Source organism: Brienomyrus brachyistius, chromosome 1 (genome assembly GCF_023856365.1).
Source record: "Brienomyrus brachyistius isolate T26 chromosome 1, BBRACH_0.4, whole genome shotgun sequence".
Classification (NCBI taxonomy): Eukaryota; Metazoa; Chordata; class Actinopteri; order Osteoglossiformes; family Mormyridae; genus Brienomyrus; species Brienomyrus brachyistius.
Genome location: NC_064533.1, coordinates 47935199 through 47955543, shown reverse-complemented (window position 1 = coordinate 47955543; position 20345 = coordinate 47935199). Strand labels below are relative to the sequence as shown.

The following is a 20345-nucleotide window of genomic DNA, read 5'->3' as shown; positions in this document are numbered from 1 at the left end:
TCAATTCTTCTGTCTTTCAATTCTTTTTCTTCCCCTCTCTCCATTTCTGTGTTGTTCTGTGTTGATGTTCTAATGTACCACAGCACACCCATGTTAAGCGACTTAGGGTAACTGTTGTGAAAGGCGCTATATAAAAATAAATTAAACTCCGCCCAACACAACTGAGGTTCCCACGTTTTCCAGCCAATATCTATGAAATAACGCTGATAGGTTTCAGTTTTGGACAGTAACCTTCTGCTGTATCAATTATATGCAAATACTATATTGCAGTGGTTCCACATCCGGTCCTCAGAGACCTACAGATGGTCCACATTTTTGCTGTCTGCTAGACAGTCCACATTTTGGTAGGGAGCTGGGAGGGAGCAAAAACGTGGACTGTCTGTGGGCCCCTGAGGACCGGGTTGGGAAACTGCTGTATTGGATCAGATCATTAAGGGACTGCATGGAGGGTAGTGTACCGCTAATAGGGCTGGCGGAGGTGATGCATTTCTTGGCATACATGTTACAGAAGCCGCTGAGGCAGGGCGTCCGTTGGCTGGACAGCTCCTGTTTACAGCCGGTGCACAGGAAGCAGCTTTTATGCCAGGACTGGTTGTGGTATGTCACGCTGCCAGCAGTGATTGCCTGCAGGGGGCGATGGAGAGTTTCCGGTACACCTGCTGGCCCTTCACAGATTTTCACTGAACTAAATAATATGACACTTCTCTGGCTTCAGACCCTGGTCTGTTTCCCACCGTTGACATTTCATGACGGTTTTCATGATCCCTCTAAGCAGCTGCTCACATACCGGATTTGGTTGCCGCATTAAATGTTATGATCTGTAATGCTATGATACTCTAATCCTGTAAAAGTACACAGACTCTGGGCCTGGCTGCCACTGAGGCATCATGGGAACTCATTTTACGCAGAATGGCAACTCAAGTCTTCAACAACTCGCTCCTTAGGGATGCTGATTTCGGAGAGGCAGATGAGGGGCATCCTGAAGGGAGGGGATGCTGACCAATGGTTGGCTGGTATTATGGTAATACTGTGTGTGTGTGTATGTGTGAGTGAGTGAGTATTTATATATTACCAAGGGGTGGGGTAATACCTCAGCACCACACTAGTCCTAATGGACTAATGTGAGGATTTTTCCAGTGGCTGGGGTGCCAATCCTTCCACCAATCCCCAAGTTATTCCCTGTCAGTTGGAGGACCTCCTTATAGGGCTGGATGTAGATTAAAGTCATACCCAGGATGAAGCAATTACAGGTTAAGGGCCTTGGTTAAGGGCCCAATGGAGTAGAATCACTCTGGGCCTTCAAGCAAAAAAATAGACGCAAATGGTTCAAGAAGCATCATTGTTCATCATCAGTACTACATCCCTCAGTGCCATAAAAAGATGCCATCTAATAATGACCGATTTGCACTTTATTTAGTGCATCTGATTCTAATTTGTAGGCTTAATGTGGCCATAAATGTAGGGGTGTACTAACGTTTTCCTTACAAGAAATTAGAATCTTTGCTTATTTTAACTTTATTATATATAAATTTTAAGGTTTTGTTTTTCAATTTGAAATGAAGAGCTAAATATGTGTGTGTCCAAAAATGTTGAAAAACCAAAAAAAAAATCATGGGGTGTACTTACTTTTTCACATGGCTATGAATCATGCACAGACTGGCACAGGACATTTGTAGGGAACCTGAATGTCTTTAAGTGTCACAGGGAAAAAAGCCTCTGCTGGCAGTGCAAACCGATGTCACAAGATGATGTGCTTTCACTCAGCACCTCAGTCTGCTCCAGCCTGTATGATTGGAAGCTGTGATTGTACTGTTAAACACTGGTCTTCGTCATCCTTTTTATGACATGCATGCACTATTCTACTTTGACTCAAAGAATGTTTATAGAAAAAAATGCCAAATAACAATATAAGTACAAGGAACAGAAAATATTCACAGAATGAATGCTTCATTAGAATGCGTCACAGTCATCTCAAAGACCCCAGAAGGTCGATACGCAGTCGAACTGGCATAAAACTGGTATGGAACAACCAACAAATTTTCCATCAGCCTTCCCAGCAGATCAGTGAAGGTTTCTGGCAGTTGAAACATACGAGAGGAAAATCGATATCCCAAGAACAACAGAGATCAGTTAATCTGCCCCAAAAACCGCAATAAAACCGTTCAATGGGGACTTGAGGTTTCAACTGGGATTTCCACCAGGAGAAAAAAATAATCTTGCTTTGGGTGTACAGCACCAAGTAAGTGGTCCAAAGGTGAGCACATCGCATATGTACAATGGGGAATAAATGAGTTTGGGGGGGGGCATTTCATATCAAAGAAATCACAGGTCGTACTTTTCGTCATAAAAAATAATTTTACGTCATTCTGGAATACCACACAATTAAGCTTTTACCTGGGTGCTACTTGGTCAAGTCTTCCTTATATTTCATGACTGGTTTAAATGTATATTATTGTCAATGACTACAACAAACGTTATCACACTGTCCATGTAAATATTCACCACGAACAACAGAGGGCAGGGTTGCATCAGAATTTTACTTTGACTAAAGCAATAACCCTCCAACGAGATCCGAGGGACTGCTGCCCTTGTTATTAATACGGTCACGTTAGGCTTTTAGAAACGATATAGGAGCTGAAACCATTAACGAATCAATTACGGAGCGTTATGGGTGAGGGTGAAAAGCAAATATATAAGCTATTTTTGGCTTATTGGTGAAGCTTAAACTAATGTAGAAAATTGGTGCTCAGCGTTATTAAGATAAATTATAATTCAGTCATTCAGCTGAGATTTATTTAAGGACTATAAAAAACTGTTTTTTTTAATCAAAGTTATACCTGAATTATTAATTTAGAGAAGCCAAAATGATAAATCTATTACTTTTTAAGTTTTCTCACTAAAGCACTATGTGACCCCCCCCCCCCCCCCCCCCCCCCCCCCCATAGACGTGGGTCTTTATTTTTCAATTATGTTGTCTGCGATGCCGAACTTCATTTAAACCCTAAAATATGTTGAATAATTGACGGTTATAAACGCAACATGCAGATGGCGGATAATTTCCGAAACATCTACCTACCGAAGTGGATCTTTTTCTCCATATTTTTATAGGTAAACGGTGTCGAACAGCAGTTAATCACATTCCATGAACATTCCGCATTGGTTCATTTCAGTGCATTTGATATTAAACCTGCAAACCATAGGCTATACTCGTCCAGATAAAATTAATCTGTAAAAAAAAAAAAAAAAAAAGATTTACAAAAAAAATATTATTATATAATAATATGGGCTAGCACAAGCTTAATTTTTTACAAATATAACTTCACAATATAATTTAACTTTATTGAACTTAATATATAGGCTTCGGACCCACCGCGACCCAGTAGGATAAGCGGTTTGGACAATGATGGATGGATGGATGGATAACTTAATATGTTCGAATAGCATTTTCATCTGACCAGTAGGGGGTGAAATCGCTCCCCTGCACCCCGGTAAAGTTCGTCTGCGCTGCAAACCTATGCGATGCGTTCATACCGTAATTGCCATAGGATTTCCATAGAAGGGGTGGCGTGGCAGCTCAGTGGTTAGGGTCGCTCCTGTAGTGCAAAGACGTGCAGTAATAATAAGTGACAGTAGTGAATGATTATGTTTGTGAGTGTATGGTGGACTGCCAGCAGGTTCAGGCTCTAGGCTCCCAAGCCTTTTACCAGCATTAGAGGTTAGAAGATGAAAGGACAGATAAAAACAGTTTAGTCCCGGTAGAGGGAGACGGTCTGAGATTGTGTACAGCAGGAAAAATGCATGTGTTGGACACTGTGTCTGGTGAATCCCGGTCTGACTTGTTTAAATGAACGCACTGTTTCCCATTGGTTTAGCTAGATCCTTCCACAGGTTGAATCTGTTTATTGCGTTTGTGTTAATGGCTCAGTGTCCTAAGATGGACTGAAGTCCAGTCCAGGACATTCGTCCCATGTGTATCAAATGAGCATCTTTTCCAGCTAAAATCATGCTATTTAATTTAAGTGTACTTTAATTGTAAGTATGTTAAGTTTAAGCATAATCCCCAGACCCGGGACAAAATTAGTTCACAACCGGCCCCCATGACGCGCAAACCCCTCCCACCTTGGCCCTCCCCTGCTCCCCATCCCCCGGGCATGTCCCCCAAAGACGGCGGTCCTGCCATTAAGCCGTAGTAAACTTCTTTTCCTTTCACAGATTGATGAAATTTGTCTTGGCCGTGCCGCCAACCGCCCTCCGGCTCCCCGACACGGTCCCCTCCAGCTCGGCCCTGACGTCACTGAGCTGGAGGCATGGAGGAGAGAGAGGGAGACCGCTGTGGAGTTACGGGGGTTCGCCGAGGGGACAAGCTGGGGGGGGGGGAGAGGACAGACACCAAGGGTTTTTCCTTTAAAACTGCAAAGCTTCTGGGTATCTGGCAAGTGACTGCAACGAGGCTGTGCTGATCCGAACCGGAGAGACACCAGGGTAAGAGGAACCGGGAAAGCCGTAGCGTGAATGGTAGGGTGTTCGCCGATCGGGACGGGGGATGCCAGGAGGCGGACGGCCAATGCAAAGTCAGAAACGGGGAATAGGGGGGACCGGGGGTCGGTGGAGGATCTGTGCGTCTCGGGCTACAGTGGCACAAATGCGACTGCATGTGCGGGTGATGGTGTCGTTTCGCCGCGGCTGTACTCCAAGATCCTGTCCGATGTGGCGCATATCTATGCTCTTTATTATTTAAACCACTTTGTATTTAAAGGAGTTGAGTCTGATTATGGATATTTTAAATGAATGCGATTTGACTCCTAGTACAGCCCGTCAGTGGCGTTAGACTCAACGTGCGTGAATGAGAAACGTGTTTATGTTACTTTAAATGTATCGGATCTCAGTTTAAACCACCCGCAGCGGCTACAGAATGGCAAAGGTTTCTCCCATGTGTACGTTTACTCTCTTAGGCTGCTTCAGATCGCCAGGATGCTGCATTTACTACACCGCGTAAAAACGCGTGGGGTCGCGATTCATTTAACACCGTACCTGTAAATATGTGATTTGCTTGTTGTTGTTTTACTGTGTTACCCCTTTAACCTGTAAAAACATGGAGAAGATTGTCCAGCTTGGTAGGTAGATGCTTCGGGAAAGACCCTCCAGTTGAGCACCTGAACCACGCTGTGCGATTATAGCCGTACGTTATGCAATATATTTTAGGAAGTGTGTTTTATTTTTATCGTGTTTTCAGGGTTAAGAAAGCGAGCCGAGAGTTTATTTAAGGGGCTAAGGAACCGAGTCCTTAACTGTCCATATTAAGAAATGTGTACCAGCTTGTACCTTTGCTTGTCCGCAAAGGTCCGCCAACCCTTATTGTAGATAAATGTACCTTTTAGGGTACAAAAATGGACTCTGAGGAACACCATCAAGGTACAAACAACATTGATGTACATAATGACCCTTGGAGTCCATTTCTGTGCTTTAAAATGTACGTTTACCTACAGTTAAGGGTACAGTTAGTAGACTTGAGGGTACAGTCCCAGGGACAAGCAAAGGTACAAATCGGTGCTCCTTTTTCCAGACAGTCTAGTTCAGTAGTCACTGAATTATCTGAGCACCCTGTGTTCTCCTGTACACTCGCCTTTAGAAGAGATGTGATAGGGCTCTGATGGTTCATCATTAGATATTACTTTAACTAAGTTCCTCCAGAACAGAGAGCATGATAGATTAGTGGATGACTGACATGCCTGAGATTAGGCATCGCAGTGACGCTCCAGCATACTTAGTGTCCAGGGTGAAAAATACACCAGCTGCTCAGATGTGCACATGTGATGATGTCCCTTGAACGATGCCATCATGATGATGGCGCTCATGAGGGTCCCTGTCCACTGAGCCGTCCCACTGATCCAGCGCTTCAGGCCAGAGCTGAACTTGTTTGGCTTGTAGATGGTGATTCTACACTATTCCGGAGTGGCATAATACAAATGGGTCCCAGTTTCTCCTCATACAAGGTTTTCTGTAAAAGTTAGAAAAAAAACACAAATATTCAGCTTTAGCTAAAGTAAAGAACTTGCTGTCAGAAGCGATGAGGCAACTGTCACATCTAAAGAGGTTCTCTGGAAAATGGATTTCCAGTAAAGTAATCTTGTACTGAAAAATCACTTTTCATGACCACTGTCCAGCAAATTAACTTATCAAATAAAGAAAACAACACATCACCAGCCAGAATCAGAGGATTGCGGGCTTATCATTCTCAATTAGCTTTCCTGAACTGCTATGGTCTGATCTAATGACGTTGAACCATACATCATCCTCTGACCTTTGACCGTGGACCAGATGGAGGGTTTTTGGGTAAGTGCTGTTGTATGGTTCCATAGAGAAAGTTGGGCATGCGGTGAAAGGTGTGAGGTTTAAGGCTACCTCCCCCAGGGAACATGTAGGCGACTTTCAGGGGTCTGGGTCCTTACAGACCTGCAGCTTTGGATGACATCTGTGATCTGCTCTTCTTAATAAGCTCCTTAGAGCTGTTAGTCATTTCCACACATGAACCAATAAGATCCTGCTTAGTCTCGGCCTCTTCCATAATTACTGTAATGCCATTGCCAGGTATGCTGTCTAGCACCCTCTAGTAGGAGGGAGTGGTGCAAGTTATGGTTGAGGTTTAATTACAGAGGCTGACCTTGGGGATGGCTCACTCTGGTGTGACATCGAGGAGAATAACGCTCGTTTGATTGGCACTTCCCCTGCCTGGAGTGCAGGTCCCTTGCTTATCTAAATGCCACAAAGTGCCACAGTCTGAGTTAGTCTGACCGCCTGCGGCTGTGGAATATTTAATTCCACGGGCTCTGTTAAGCTCTAATCCAGATGCTCTGGATTCCTGTCTTCCTAGAGCTTCCACTTCTGTCATAATCCATTTTTAGGAAATGCGGAGACCAGTGAAACAGGAATTAAAATTGGTTGGTTGTGCTATTTTTCTGTTTGCTGTGCTAAACGTGTACTTCTACAGGTGGCACACTCAAATAAATGTTGCATTTATATAGTGGTTTTCAAGGCACCAGAAGCACTTCACAGAACCAGTGGGGAGCTACTTCATCACCACTGTGCAGCCAGCACCCGGATGATGTGACTGCAGCCATTCTGCACCAGTACACTCACCACACAGTAGCCAAGGTGGTTAAGGAGCAAGAGAGAAGGAAAGGATGAAGTGTCGAGTGCTTTGGGTGACCAGCTTCACTAAACTGGTGAACAGTGCAATAATGGTCTGTAGTAAATTCAGAGTAGTTTCTCATCCTTCTTCTGTGGAATGACAGACTAGATATTGTATGTCGATCAGATCCTTTCGCAGGGCTTGTGGATTTCAGCTCTGTCTGCATGGCACCTGCTACATTGATGCGGCATGGAGTAGCGACTGAACTGGTTAGAAGCCAATAGGTATACCCACCCCCCATGCTGCCTTCAGAATGGTACGTTCCGGGTCCTGCAGTCATCATCTCTGTGTACTGCAGTGTGAAATTACACACCTGCTGAACCTGCAGTATCTGCCACTGTTATTATGGGCTGCCTGAACATTCTGGGTCTGGAACCTGTTTGAGTCCGGGAGAGACGAGGTCCGAAAGGCACGCCAGTGAAATCTGTGCTATGAGTCTCTTGTCTTCCGCTGTGAGTCTGTTAGATCCCTGTAATGTTCTGGCAATTTTGGTAATTTTTGGGATCTCTGGCATTTTTGCCCATAGTTTTCCTAGTATTCCAAGAAACCAGAATATGCTTTGCTGTATGGCTCTGTTAACAGGGTGTGAGTAAGGAGACCAGGCTGCCGTGTGGGACCAACATAATTTCATCTTGGCATCATAGGGCAATAATTTGGAGACTGACAAATTTTAACCTGAAAGACCTGGATGCTGATGTCATCACTGAGACGTTTTAGCAGGCTGTTACAGTACCTTCCTCAGACTGTGTGTGGACACCGTGTGTGACATTTCATTGGCAGTCAGCACTGACTGATGGTGGAAAAAAATATGGTGTTTATTTAGTCTGGGATTGGATGAAGGCCCGTTAAGCACCTGCTGTAGAGCTTCACTGGGTGGCCGCTGTCCATTTCCTCCGTCGGCGCCATACATTCGCTCGTGCCTCACCTGTTTTATTTGCGGGGTTCTCTATCGAGTCGCTGGCGATGGAAGATTATAGAATGAAACTCTGTGGTATTCCCAATAATTATTCCTTGTGAGAACTGACCAAAGCTATATTTTGGCTGAGAGTAGCGTACTAGTAAATGGAACAAGGGAGTACAAGGAAGGAGAATTCAGCACACACAGCCTTCCCAAGAGGAACACGCTCCTCTGAGGAGGTCTGCTAATGACTCTGGAAGAGGTGTTATCACCAGTGCCAGTCCATGTGGAGGCCCGAGGCAAGGGTCACTGCTGGCTCTTGGTCACAAGATGGCGCCCTAGGCAACAGTCTGTCACTTAATGCATTGCCCGGGAATGATTACCACGGAAACGGAACATGTTACCATGCTTCCCTCCCTGAGGCGGCTCTCTCTAGCCGTGATGCTCTCATGTAGCATTTGGTGTCGCGGCAGTTCTCACCTTGGCTCAGAGCTTCGGTATTGGTGTAATTTCAGGCCAGCACACCTTGGTTCTCACTTCCTGGACTCTTCCACCTCATCATCTCTCCTACTCCCATCCCCTGTAACAGACTGTGTCACTGCAGCCGACGTGCGATGGACCGGCTGGGCAGGAGCCCTTCTGGGTCAATGGCCGTCAGCATGATAATGGGCGGCTTCCAGGGACGCGGGTGGGAGGGGCAAGCCACTTCCTGGCAGCACTGCGACATCTCTGTCAGTGCCGGGAGGGGGGGGGGTGGTGCGGGGGGGGGGGGGGGGGGGGGGTGGGCGGGAGGGGGGGGGGGGTTGCTGTAGCTATGAGGGTCTGCGGTTGGGGGGGGTTGGGTAAGCGTGGCTCATCAAAGGGAATAATTCAGGGCCCGGGGTGGCGTGAGCTGCAGAGGGAGAATAAGAGCCTCTGCTCCTCCTCTGCTCCTCCTCTGCTGGGAGGCTGCTGGGGGGATACTTGTGCGGAAAGGTAAGATAAGGAGCTGGGATTTGGGGGAGGTGGGTTAAGGGATGAGGTTCTGTTGTGATGTGGGGCGAATTCAGACCTTGCGCAAAGAGAAAGGGACCCGTCCAGTGTCAGCGGCAGAACAGATCTGACAGCTGGGCCCCAGATTTTCATGGGGGGGGGGGATGTTGGGTCGAGAGCAGCAGTATCATCAGGATGCCGTGGGGGGGTGGTGACGGTCAAAAGACACTGATTCTGTCTGAGACACATCCTCTGGCAGGGAGGGATGCTCCCCCAGGAAATACCCTCAGCTGCCAGCATGCGATGGACGTGGTCCCCAACAGGAAGTGACATGTAGCCCATCACTCCCGGTGATGCGGGGTCAGGGCGACTCCTTAAGAACCTAAAGGTAAAGATACACAGGGCAACTTTTTGAGCAACTACCAGCCAAATAGTTCTGTGGGGAGGGGCTCCCGATCTGCTAACATGTGGCAGGATGTCTCTGCGGACAGCTGGAATCATACCAGGCAGGTCTGCGGGGTGGGGGGAGGGGTGCTGAGGTTACCCACTGGCACTGTGAGCAGAGCTCATTTCAAGTGTCCACTGGGGAGGGGAGTGAGACCTAAAAATACCCACGAACCATGAACAGTCCCATTTCCGGGAGAGAGAACCGTCTTGTTTGTGAAGCAGTGTTACCCCCAGTGACAGCCTGTCCCCCTTTGGGCGCCCAAGGCTGGATTGCGAGCCGGCGGTGAGATGTGTGCCTGGCCACGGCCCCCAGCGCAGATCTGACAGAAGTAGTTGGGGGGGGGGGGGGGCACACCACTCATTTCTGCTGACCGGAACCAGCAGGTGTGACATTTGCAGCGATGGAACAGATGGCTGGTGAACATATAGGAGGTCTATATGGGAGCAGTGCTTTTGTGGGTGGTGTCCTGTTATATTCAAGGATAGACCCTCGGACTTGTGTGGATGATGTAATGTCACCAGTCCTGTTCTTGGGCGATTTAAATAAACGAGATGCTAAGAAAAACATGGAGGATATGTCTTCTATACAGAGCAGCGAGGCCTTTCTGGTTAGACGTGCTTCTGCTTCTGTGAGTCTCATTCTGGCTCGCAGGACTTATTCCAGACGACGTGAAGCCACCACTGGCGTGGGCTCCAGGCCCAGAGAATTACACCCTTGGATGTGGTACCAGCGCTGTAATTAGCATCTGCTCGTGCTCTCGCTGACAGAGATGGCGTCTCCTGCGGCGTGTGGAAATGTTTCCCTTACTGAGCTGCAGCCAACAGACTCAGGTGTGGGCGAGTCGTCATCTCCTGTCATACCTGTGGATCACTTGCTCAATATGAAGATGCCACAGATCTGCCTTCATCCCGGTTCTGGACACTGATCAGTGCTGATAGCAGTAGCTGGATGTAAATTAGATGAGTGCAGTCTCCTCAGGTGGTGTTGGTGATGGTCACTCTTGTCTTCCTGAAAGAACCTTTTATTCCTGCAGAAACAAGCTACTAATATTTCATTGCTGGCCTAGCTCTCTGATTGGCTGCATGGTACATGGCTCCTCCCATCACATTTCTAATGAGCTGTGATGACTCTTCATCTTGAGCGCTAAAATACAGCTTTTTTTCCATGACTACGATGCGGGGAGATGAGCTGTTGAAGTTCTGCATCTGTCACAGCATCTCACCAGAAGCAGGCCTGTCCCACCTGCATTACAGACCACTCTGTCCCCCCCTTGAAATGCACCCAGCCACCTGGGGTGTGTGATTACCGATGCCAATCTTTCTTCAAAAAATAAAAATAAAAAGTCAAGCCTTGTGTAAACTTTACAATAGCTAGAAAAGCCTCTTGTTAAAGAGTTTTGTAAAGCAGGTGAAAACCCCCATAAAATCTGGTACAGATGGGCTTGGAGGCCGAATCTGGCATGTTGCGGGCTCATGGCTTAAAGAAGTCTGTTGGGTTCTCTGTGATTCTGCGGGCTGCCAGCGATTTGCTGTAGGGGGCCAACTTTTAATTATGCAGGACTGCTTTAATTATTGATTGCAAACTGGGAGTTCAGCCTGATTTATGCTGGCTTTGCCGGTTTTAGTTACTGCTAATTCAGAGTGGCCGCGTGTCATCGTTGAGACTCGTTAGGAGTGAATGCCGAGCACTGGGTGGTGTCGGTCTCCCTCGGTGTGCCGCGAGTCAGAAGACGCTGCTCCGGCAGGGTCCGGCCCGGCCCGGCCCTGAGGACGGCATACGTGTCACTAAAATAGATCTGTTTTTTCCCCAGTATAAATCGGAACAGGAAGTCGGAGCTGCGTAGCTCAGCCCTGAGAAGGCATTTCAGTTACATTTCAGGTTCCTCTTAAGCGAAGCCTTTAGGAACTGGTCTCTGGAGTGGCCTCACCCCGACTCCCAGTGGCCGTATGTTCTGTTGCTGTTAGTTTTGCTGGTGGTGCTTTAATGAAAGTCATTAACTAACGTCAGCATTAATTATCGCAGTCTAGGACATCTGCGAAGGAAATGCATACTCTTCTCATTAGAGTAATTAGTTAATCATTACTGGGGTTTTGGCAGCTGATGCATCCTCTGTACAGATTCCCCTCAAGTTCGATTTTGGATCTGCATTATTGCAGCACGAAGGACCGAATCTCTAAAACTGTTGTAAGATCAGTTTTACAAGTTCATGCCGTCGTCCTTGTGTGTCAGTCACTTTCACCCATCAGAAGTCGCACAAGCCGACAGTGGATACGACCACAAACAACAAACACATGAAGGCCAAGGAAAACGTTGCATTGGCGGCATGACAAAAGATATTGATCCCGCTGCCGAATTATAAATAACTTACCTATTACACGCTGATAGTCACCCCCTGGCAGAGGAAGGGTTCCCATCGGTTATGCAGCGGCTTCTGCCGATAGTTTGACACTTGCAGCTTTTTGGTTTGAAGAATGTAAGAACTGAATAACGCAATTGGCTTGCAATGGGGTTGTGGTGCTGATGGCCCTGGGGCCGAATCTGTTCTTTGTTCGGGGGCTGGTGTGTTGTTTCTGTGCCCGTGATCAGTAGGTTGTTCGGCGGAATTTCCATATCACCTTTGGGCCCTTGAGCAAGGTCTTCAATCCCTGGAAAACTGCTCCAGGGATGTGGGATGGGAAGATGGCCCCAAGCTTTTCCCCCACCTCATATGTGTGTTTGTACCATAAAAAAGGAGAGGAAAATGGCATATGTGGAAAAAAAACACACATTCCAATGTAGCTGTTCCAATGGTAAATATTTTGATTTATATTTGCCTCCCTTACGACAAAAAGCTGTAGCATTGTTCCTTCGCAGCTGTGATTTTCTCTCATGGTGACTTTTTCTTCTGCTTGGTTTATAGGAACCAAGCTGTTCCTTTTGATTATCACTCAGCATTAATTGTTGTGTATTAGTTTTGGGCTGTTTTTGGATTCACAAGGTATTAAATGGTCTTTTCATTTGTGTGGGCAGACGTAGGTGATAGTCATCCAAAGACCTTTAGTGAGATATGAAGGTGACTGAAAAGATGGTAACACTATTAAGAAAAGGTTATAGTTTTGACTTTTCAGAAGCACGTGGTAACAGTCTCGATCAGTGCAATTAGTTTTTAATATTTAATTTGATTTGTAAGACAATGAATCTTGACTCTGCCTTGTCCTTCGGCTTGTGTTTCCTGAAAAGCCACATGTACGCGCTGGACTTACATATGAACATCTGCTGTGCGTTTTGGCCCTGGTCTGTAGGGATGTTTTCGATTTGGGTCCCACATCGGGGGGGGGGGGGGTCTGGAAGAGATTCGCCAACCTCTGATGGGAAGATGATCCACCGCAAACCCTGTCACACAAAGACCAAGCTATGCTAGCACTCCCTCTTCGGTCTTGGAAGAAGGTCACGCCCACTCGGATGGGAAAGGGTGGGATGCACCGACGCCATGGAAACCACAGGCTGGGCGGTGGGAATAGGGAATCTTTGAATTGCCTAGATTGCTTCTGAGGTGACGGTCACACCTCATGGCCCAGATGTTGCAGAGGATGTTGTTCCTACTGTAGCTCCTTTACTTACCCGGCTTTGCTATTGTTGTCCTACAGCGTTTTCACAGTAGAGGGCAGATGTGTCACATCCGGCAGCATTTTCACACCCCACTGGCTTCATCTCCTTTTCTTGTTCTCCCAGCAAGCAGGAAAGGCGCCTTAAGCACGATTAAGAACGTCAGTTTGGCCCGGATGGCTTTTCTTCTCACTGGCCTCCTGATTTGGTTCACCTGAAATCGCTCCTCTGATTTACCCACAAGCCCTTTCAATTGCAGTTTCAATTTTGGGCTGAAATTGACCTATCTGCCTGTGGATGAATGGAAGAGCGGGGTTTTGATGGCGGCCATCGATGGGCAACAATGGGAGCCCCCTTGCAGAGGCTGATTGCCCTAAGCCTGCTTCCTGGTGTTCAAACCGGATCCCCATTCAGGCTTAATTTGCTTGTAAATGGCATCAGTATTACTTGGTATTACTTCTTCAAATGAGTTTTATTGTACTACACATATGCGGCAGCTAGAATTGCTGAAATGCATGGGGGAAGGGGGGGGGATCTCAGATTTCTCGGGTGGAAGCTGAATGGTGCAGACAATTTTGTGCAGTTTCTTCTAAATAGTCAGTATATGACCATGGAAGGACACTGGGGGATGAACAGAGATGTGCAGCAGTAACGTCAGTCGTGCTGAGTGCTGGAATCTTCTGGATCCTGGTGAGCGATGCTGTGTTGCTCTTTCCTTCCGCTGCGATGAGTGTAGCCTGTTAATGCCATCCTGCTTTCCGAAACAAGTCCTAATTCTATTTCTATTGTTAGTTTATTGTTAACTAATATCGCTGACAATGGCTAATAATAACACATTACGCGACATGTCCACAGATAGCACCTGGACAGAACTGCGTGTACGACCAATTAAAGAAACATAAATAAGACATAAATGCTAATAAACAGTAAAAAACTGCACCTTTCACTATGCAGCCATCTTGCATTGTAAGGTTGGGGTTGCAGAGGAATTTTAACTTCAGTGGATGATCTAGTTGAAATTTCAGACTAGAAACTCAGAATTTCTGATGCAGCAATGGAAACGTCATCAAAATAACCCCTTGCTCTCTTAATTTTCTGGACAATGTCCCACTCCATTCACGCCTGAGGGTCAATCGGAAATTGCCCAGACTTTGTACTAGGGAGCTATCAGGGTAAAGTCCATTTTAATAACCGGCTCGACTGCTTCAAACATTTGCATTCACACATACAGCCCTTCCGGCTGACGCCTAGAAAAGTTCAGTGTGGGAGTTTGTGTCTGAAAGGAATTTTAGTCTCCCTTTGACTTTTATGTGGTCCTGGAATGAAAAATGTAATCACTATGCCAACATGACCTCACCATGACCTCAGCATTGGGGTGAGGAACAGAATAGTGAGTGCAGAAAGGAGCTCTGTGACACACACACCCACACACACACACACACCCACACACACACACACGTGCATAGTGGGGTTGTGATCACATGACCACGAGCACAGTCACGTTTCAAGGTCTCGGTGCAGTTCTTGGCGTCTTATTAACAGATGGTGAGATTAGCACCATCTCCAGCCGTCACGGCAGATGCCGGACGTGGCGTCCTATGGGGTAACCCACGGCTTCCAAACTCAGCAAGCGCTGTAGAACCTTGCAAGAGATGGAGGAGATTCCATCTGAGGGAATAAGCACAGCACCCCCGGTGGTTGTTTTTAGCAAGTACTGTGTCTCCCTTGTTAATATATCCACCAAGTACTCTTTCTGGGCCTTGTGCTGTGGAGGGTGGTTCCCTCAATGTCTGTGATCCGGCCCCCCATAACTGCTTTAGAAACAGGAATCTGCTTGTTCAGTTCCTCCTTTATCGTGCCCCCCTATCCATGTCTGTTTGCTCTATGCACTTGTATAGTCTATGGATCCATTTCTATGGACATAATCCTAATCCCAGTATAAGTAAGTGACCAAACAAAATACCAAGCTTTTAGCATTTTTCATTTTTCATCACATTCACAGAAGTTTATTAAACTGAGGTTACCCTTTAAACCGAAAATGGTTTCAGGTTTTTAGCACATTGTAGGGGAAATCTGGTCCCCATGATGTAATATATACATGACCCGCCCCACACACACAAAATGTAATAATGCAAAAATTACAAAACGTTAATGTTGACCTGTCTTTTAACCCCCTCCCCAAAATATCAAAAAGGGAAGAAGCTGTACCTTTGTGTTTAGACCACGAACACTGTGTCTTTAAGAACAGCCATTAGCTCATTGGCCCTCTGACAGGGACTGATGTGGCCTTTAGCTGCTCTCTCTCTCTCTCTCTCTCTCTCTCTCACACACACACACATACATCATCTTAGGGGGGGATTACGGGGCTTCAGTAAAACCGTGCCTTGTTCTGTCAGCTCTGCCACAGTTTTTAGCCGCACAGTATTAACCGCAGTCACTGTCTCTCTCTGAGGACCCACCTCCTCCCACCCCCTATTTCCTAAAAACGGCTTTCCATCTTATCAGCCTCAGCAGTTTTTGCGAGATGAAGACTAAGCAGTCTTTTAGCTTTAGCGATCAAACTCGGCCAATTAATATTTTAATATGAAGGCCTTCTGTGTTTGGACGTGTCCTAATTATTCTGGGTCCTCGGCTACAGGAGTTTTAGGATTTGCTACGCTATATGGACAAAAGTATTGGGACACCCGTAATTACAGGAGTTGGTCACATAAGCCACATTGCTGAGATACAGGTGTGTAATGAAGCACACAGCCATGCAACCTCCGGTATCAAACACTGGCAGCAGAATGAGTCATACAGAAGAGGCTAGTCAGCCCAGCCCCGTCATTGGACACCATTGGACACCTTTCCAACGAATCATTTCTCCCCATTTCTGTCCTGATAGAGCTGCACCACACTGTGAAGTGATTGTGAAGTGGAAACATCTGGGATAAAGTTCAACAGAGGTGGCAGCCACACAAGCTCACAGACGGGGACCTGATCCCACCAGCAATGTTCTACCATCTAATGGAAAGCTTTCCCAGAAGAGTACGGGCTACTGTAGCAGCTAAGGGTTAGCGATCTTCATATTAATACCCTTTGATTCAGAGTGGGATGTCGGACAGGCTGGTGTCCCAGTACTTTTGTCCGCATAGCGTATGTGTGTGTGCTGCCTACCTCTCTGCTGTGAGCTGTGACCAATTGCTCATTTGTAATATTTCAAACCCGAAAGAGGGTCGAGGCAGCACCAGGGTTCATGCATACCTATTGGAGGATGAGAAAAGCTCGACATTTAAGCTGGAATCGCTGTTTGTACTTTGGCAGAGAGTGAGCAGTGAGCATCCGAGCATCCATGCCTCTGGGCTCAGCCAGTGCCCATTCTGGGTCCCTCTTGCTGACTGTGAGTCAGACAGGTCTGGTTTGGAAGGTGTGTGATGTGTCAGGCGAAAGCGAACTCGACAGGATACACAAATCTCAAATTTAACCCCGGTGAGTGATGTAATTCACCCATAGTGCTGTGTTCCGGAAGGCGATTTGCTTTCCGGAACTCGGAGCCACCTGTCTGGTGAGTCAGACTGTCCAACCTCATTTAACGCTGGCATCACAACAGATCTGATTAGAGTTTTGAGCCCGGATTGCATCGTCTGCCTCACAGTTTCATGTTCCAGTACGTGGTGAGCAGAGACTGTTTCAGCCTTCCAGTCCTCTGCTCACATACTGCAGTGTCATCACAATATGACGTCATCACCATTTATAAAGTACATCTCTCATCTTTGGTGGTGGGGGGGGGCTTACCAGAGGGGTGTCAAACTGCGTGTGTCAATGCCAGGCTGCATTTTTACTACAGTGTATGCTGTTGGGGGTGTGATCAGTAGGGGAATTCGCACACAACCCGCATTATATGACTGGAGGATCTGGCACCAGGCCAACATGATGAAACACCGTTTTTACACTGGGGAGGGTTTTCATTGTCACTCAGGAGGTGGCTGCTTTCTGCACCTGTGGTCTCTCAGACAGCGAGGGGGTGTTAGCGGCTGTGCCAGACTCATTACTGAAAGGTATTTTCTCTCACACGCACGGTCTCCCTCCATCTCTATCCCTCTCCACATCCCAGTCTCCCTCTCCTCCTCCATACCCTCTCTCTCATGACCTCTCTTCCCTCCCCCATGGTCCTGTGTAGTTCCTGCTCACACATTCCTTGGCCTGCTGCTGTTTACACACAGTGTGTGAAGGAATCTCCTCCTTTTTCCTTATTTGTCACTGTGGGGGCATGGGGGCGTGGGTTTAATAGTCCGTTAGCACTGCAGATGGCAGGACGAAAGGAAAAAATGAGATCCTCTCTATTTTCCCCTCTGTCTGTCTCTTTTAGCCCACTCTACCATTTGTGTTTTCAGGGCCCAGTCGGCTGAGGGTGACGTCTGACCATTGGCACGTGTTGCCGTGTGCCTGCTCTTCTCACTCCATGGCAAACTCCTTCCCTCCCCCATACAGGAGGACGCCCTGAAAGATGACCGAGGAGGTCGTGGTGGTGGCCAAGTGGGACTATGCAGCCCAGCAGGACCAGGAGCTTGACATCCGCAAGAACGAACGTCTCTGGCTGCTGGACGACTCCAAGACATGGTGGAGGGTACGCAACGCTGGCAACCGGACCGGCTACGTCCCGTCCAACTACGTGGAGCGCAAGAACAGCCCAAAAAAAAGCTCGCTGGTCAGGAATCTGAGGGACACGTTGGGTGAGCAGGGGCACCGCTGGCGATGGGTGGAGGTGGAAAGTTCAGGTCCAGAAAGTACAAATCCAGACCAATGTTTTGTTTCAACCAACCAGTTGTAGAAGTATCAAGAGTAAATGAGTTACTGGTTGGTTAAAACAAAATCTTGGTCTGGATTTTTACTTTCTGGACCTGAACAATCCACCTCTGGGTGTGGGTGCGATCACTGGAATGGGCAGCACTGTTACATGAAGAACCAGCAGATCGCCACCTAGTGGTCAGCGCAGGGATGATTCAGGCATGAATGGCTGGCCTTAAGCCCCGTGACGGAGGTGGTTTTCAAACACAGGCCGCCGTGTACCTTTTGATCTGTATTGCCGAAGTATGATGGATATCAACTGGAGGTGGGGGAAAGTGCATCCTCAAAGATGAGCTTCCCTCAGGGCTCCAGGCAGGATGGAAGGCAGCAGTAAAGAATGGAGAGAGTTCTGTCAAAATGTGTGGAACAACCACCCATGCTCAGATCCCTTTTGTGTGTAACAGCTTGAAGATGAAAGGGTGTTAGACGGGAGCAGCAGTATCAGCTTTGCCCCCTTGTGGCGGAAATGAAACATTGATGATTACAGGTAGACATACAGCCACAGGTAGCACCCCTGCTAATGAGGTGTGGAGGACTGTGTTCACTGGCATATACTAAGATTACGGCGTCGTCGTGGTAACAGTGCTGGGTGTAGCAACAGCGGGTTTACCTCACCTGTGAGGTGTAAGGTAAAACCGCTAGCTGCTAAATATGGCGGAGGCCTGAATGTAGAGTAAGCAGCCCAGGGCTGCGGTCCCTGTCGAGCATCAGATGTGGACCTGGCGACTCTCTCACTTCCTGTGCGTGTGATTTCCACTGTGTCGCCATTCAGGCCTTGGGAAGACGAAGCGGAAGGCGAACTCCTCGCCGACGCCCAGTGCGGAGGAGGCGCTGTCCGGCCGCGAGCTGAGCGTCCCGGCGCTGGTGAAGTTCACGTACGCGGCGGAGCGCGAGGACGAGCTCAATCTGTCGAAGGGCGCCCATGTGCTGGTGACGGAGAAGTGCAGCGACGGCTGGTGGCGGGGCAGCTGTGGTGGACGCACCGGCTGGTTCCCTTCCAACTATGTGTCGGCGGAGGGCGGGGAGGCATCAGGGGCATCGCCTAAGCGTGCCCCGCCCACTACTAACTCCCCCTCCCGGGCGGGGCTGGGTGCACCGCTCCACATAGTGCGGACGCTCTACCCCTTCAGCTCGGCCACAGAGGAGGAGCTTGACTTTGACAAAGGTGAGATCATGGAGGTGGTGGAGAGGCCCGAGAACGACCCGGAATGGTGGCGTTGCCGCAACGCCCGTGGCCAGCTTGGTCTCGTGCCCAAGAACTACGTGGTGGTGGTGAGTGAGGGGTCCTGGAATGGAGCCCCCCCACCGGCCTCAGAGCCTGCCCTCTCTGGTAGGTTTGCCGGCAAGGACTGGTACTATGGAAAGGTGACCCGGCAGCAAGCTGAGCGCGCCCTTGACAAGAGGGGGGCGGAGGGAGACTTTCTGGTGAGAGACAGCGAGTCATCGGTGAGTTAATCCTACTTAATATCTGAGAGCGCCCCCTACTGGCCTGTTTAGCAATTCGGTCTGGGAGATCCATATAAATACTTGAACGTAAAGCATCCTGACCCACCTACTGTCCCGCTGCGTTCCCACAGCCCAGCGATTTCTCCATCTCCCTGAAGGCCGTGGGGAGGAACAAGCACTTCAAAGTCCGGCTGTCGGAGGGCGCCTTCTGCATCGGGCAGCGGCGCTTCGGCTCCATGGATGAGCTGCTGGAGCACTACAAAAAGGCGCCCATCTTTACGGGGGAGTCCGGCGACCGGCTCTACCTCGTCCGTCCGCTGCTGTGACAGGACCCAGAAACCTGTCTCTCGGCAACGAGGTTCATCCTCAGCCGTGCTCTTTGCAAAGCGACAGATGGAGACTCCCAGACCCCTGCTCCATCCGTTTTCGGGGGCGTGAAGGCGAGGTCGGCATCTGCTCGTGACTCAATTCAAGAACAGGTGACTTTTGGCTGAGTGGGATCTACCACAGGTTGCCAGCGTGGCCAGAGAGTGCAGACTCACTAGTGGTTGTCTGGTCTTCTGACTGACACAAAGATGATCGTGCCGATGGATGGATGGATGAGAGGCAAGGAAGAACGATCAGTCCTGTTCACTTTTCACTGTGTGTGTAGCCGTGACAGTGTTTTAATCATCTGACTTCTGCTACTTTTTAAGTATCACCTGTTGATGTTCCAGAACTTTGATTTAACTCTGGTTAAATCATATAGCTATATGTGCAGCTATAAAGCTATGTATGTGAAGCATGTGGGCCAAAGCACCACAGCCTTGGATACATGTCAGGAAGGAAGATCGTTCTGTTCAATTAAAGGTTTTGCTTATTAATGGAGGGTGGTGTGAGTATCCTTGCTGTTGTGTTTCAGTAAGAGGGATCGTTTCAGGTGATATGTCAAGTAATCTTTGTATGTAACGAGGCAGCGACTTAGACTCACAGTGATGCAT

At 48.0% G+C, this 20345-nt stretch overlaps 1 protein-coding gene across 2 annotated transcripts; it reads left to right on the top strand.

Moving 5' to 3' along the window:
- The first annotated feature begins 4148 nt into the window (after positions 1–4148).
- On the top strand, positions 4149–20232 carry LOC125724891 (cytoplasmic protein NCK2-like). Of its 2 annotated transcripts, none has more exons than XM_049001367.1 (4): positions 4149–4482; positions 17563–17804; positions 18692–19365; positions 19497–20232. In XM_049001367.1, the coding sequence occupies exons 2-4, from the start codon at positions 17579–17581 to the stop codon at positions 19689–19691; spliced, it is 1095 nt and encodes a 364-aa protein (XP_048857324.1). In that variant the 5' UTR covers positions 4149–4482; positions 17563–17578; the 3' UTR covers positions 19692–20232. The 2 variants fall into 2 exon arrangements, with proteins under 2 accessions (XP_048857324.1, XP_048857408.1); XM_049001451.1 differs by lacking the exon at positions 4149–4482 and adding an exon at positions 15148–16144.
- Positions 20233–20345: the final 113 nt, after the last annotated feature.

Excerpts from the sequence above, each read along its gene's own strand:
- LOC125724891 (XM_049001367.1), top strand. The coding sequence starts at position 17,579 with ATGACCGAGGAGGTCGTGGTGGTGGCCAAGTGGGACTATGCAGCCCAG. Across the intron at positions 17,805-18,691 it reads GAATCTGAGGGACACGTTGG|GCCTTGGGAAGACGAAGCGG; the intron begins GTGAGCAGGGGC and ends GTCGCCATTCAG. Across the intron at positions 19,366-19,496 it reads TGAGAGACAGCGAGTCATCG|CCCAGCGATTTCTCCATCTC; the intron begins GTGAGTTAATCC and ends GCGTTCCCACAG.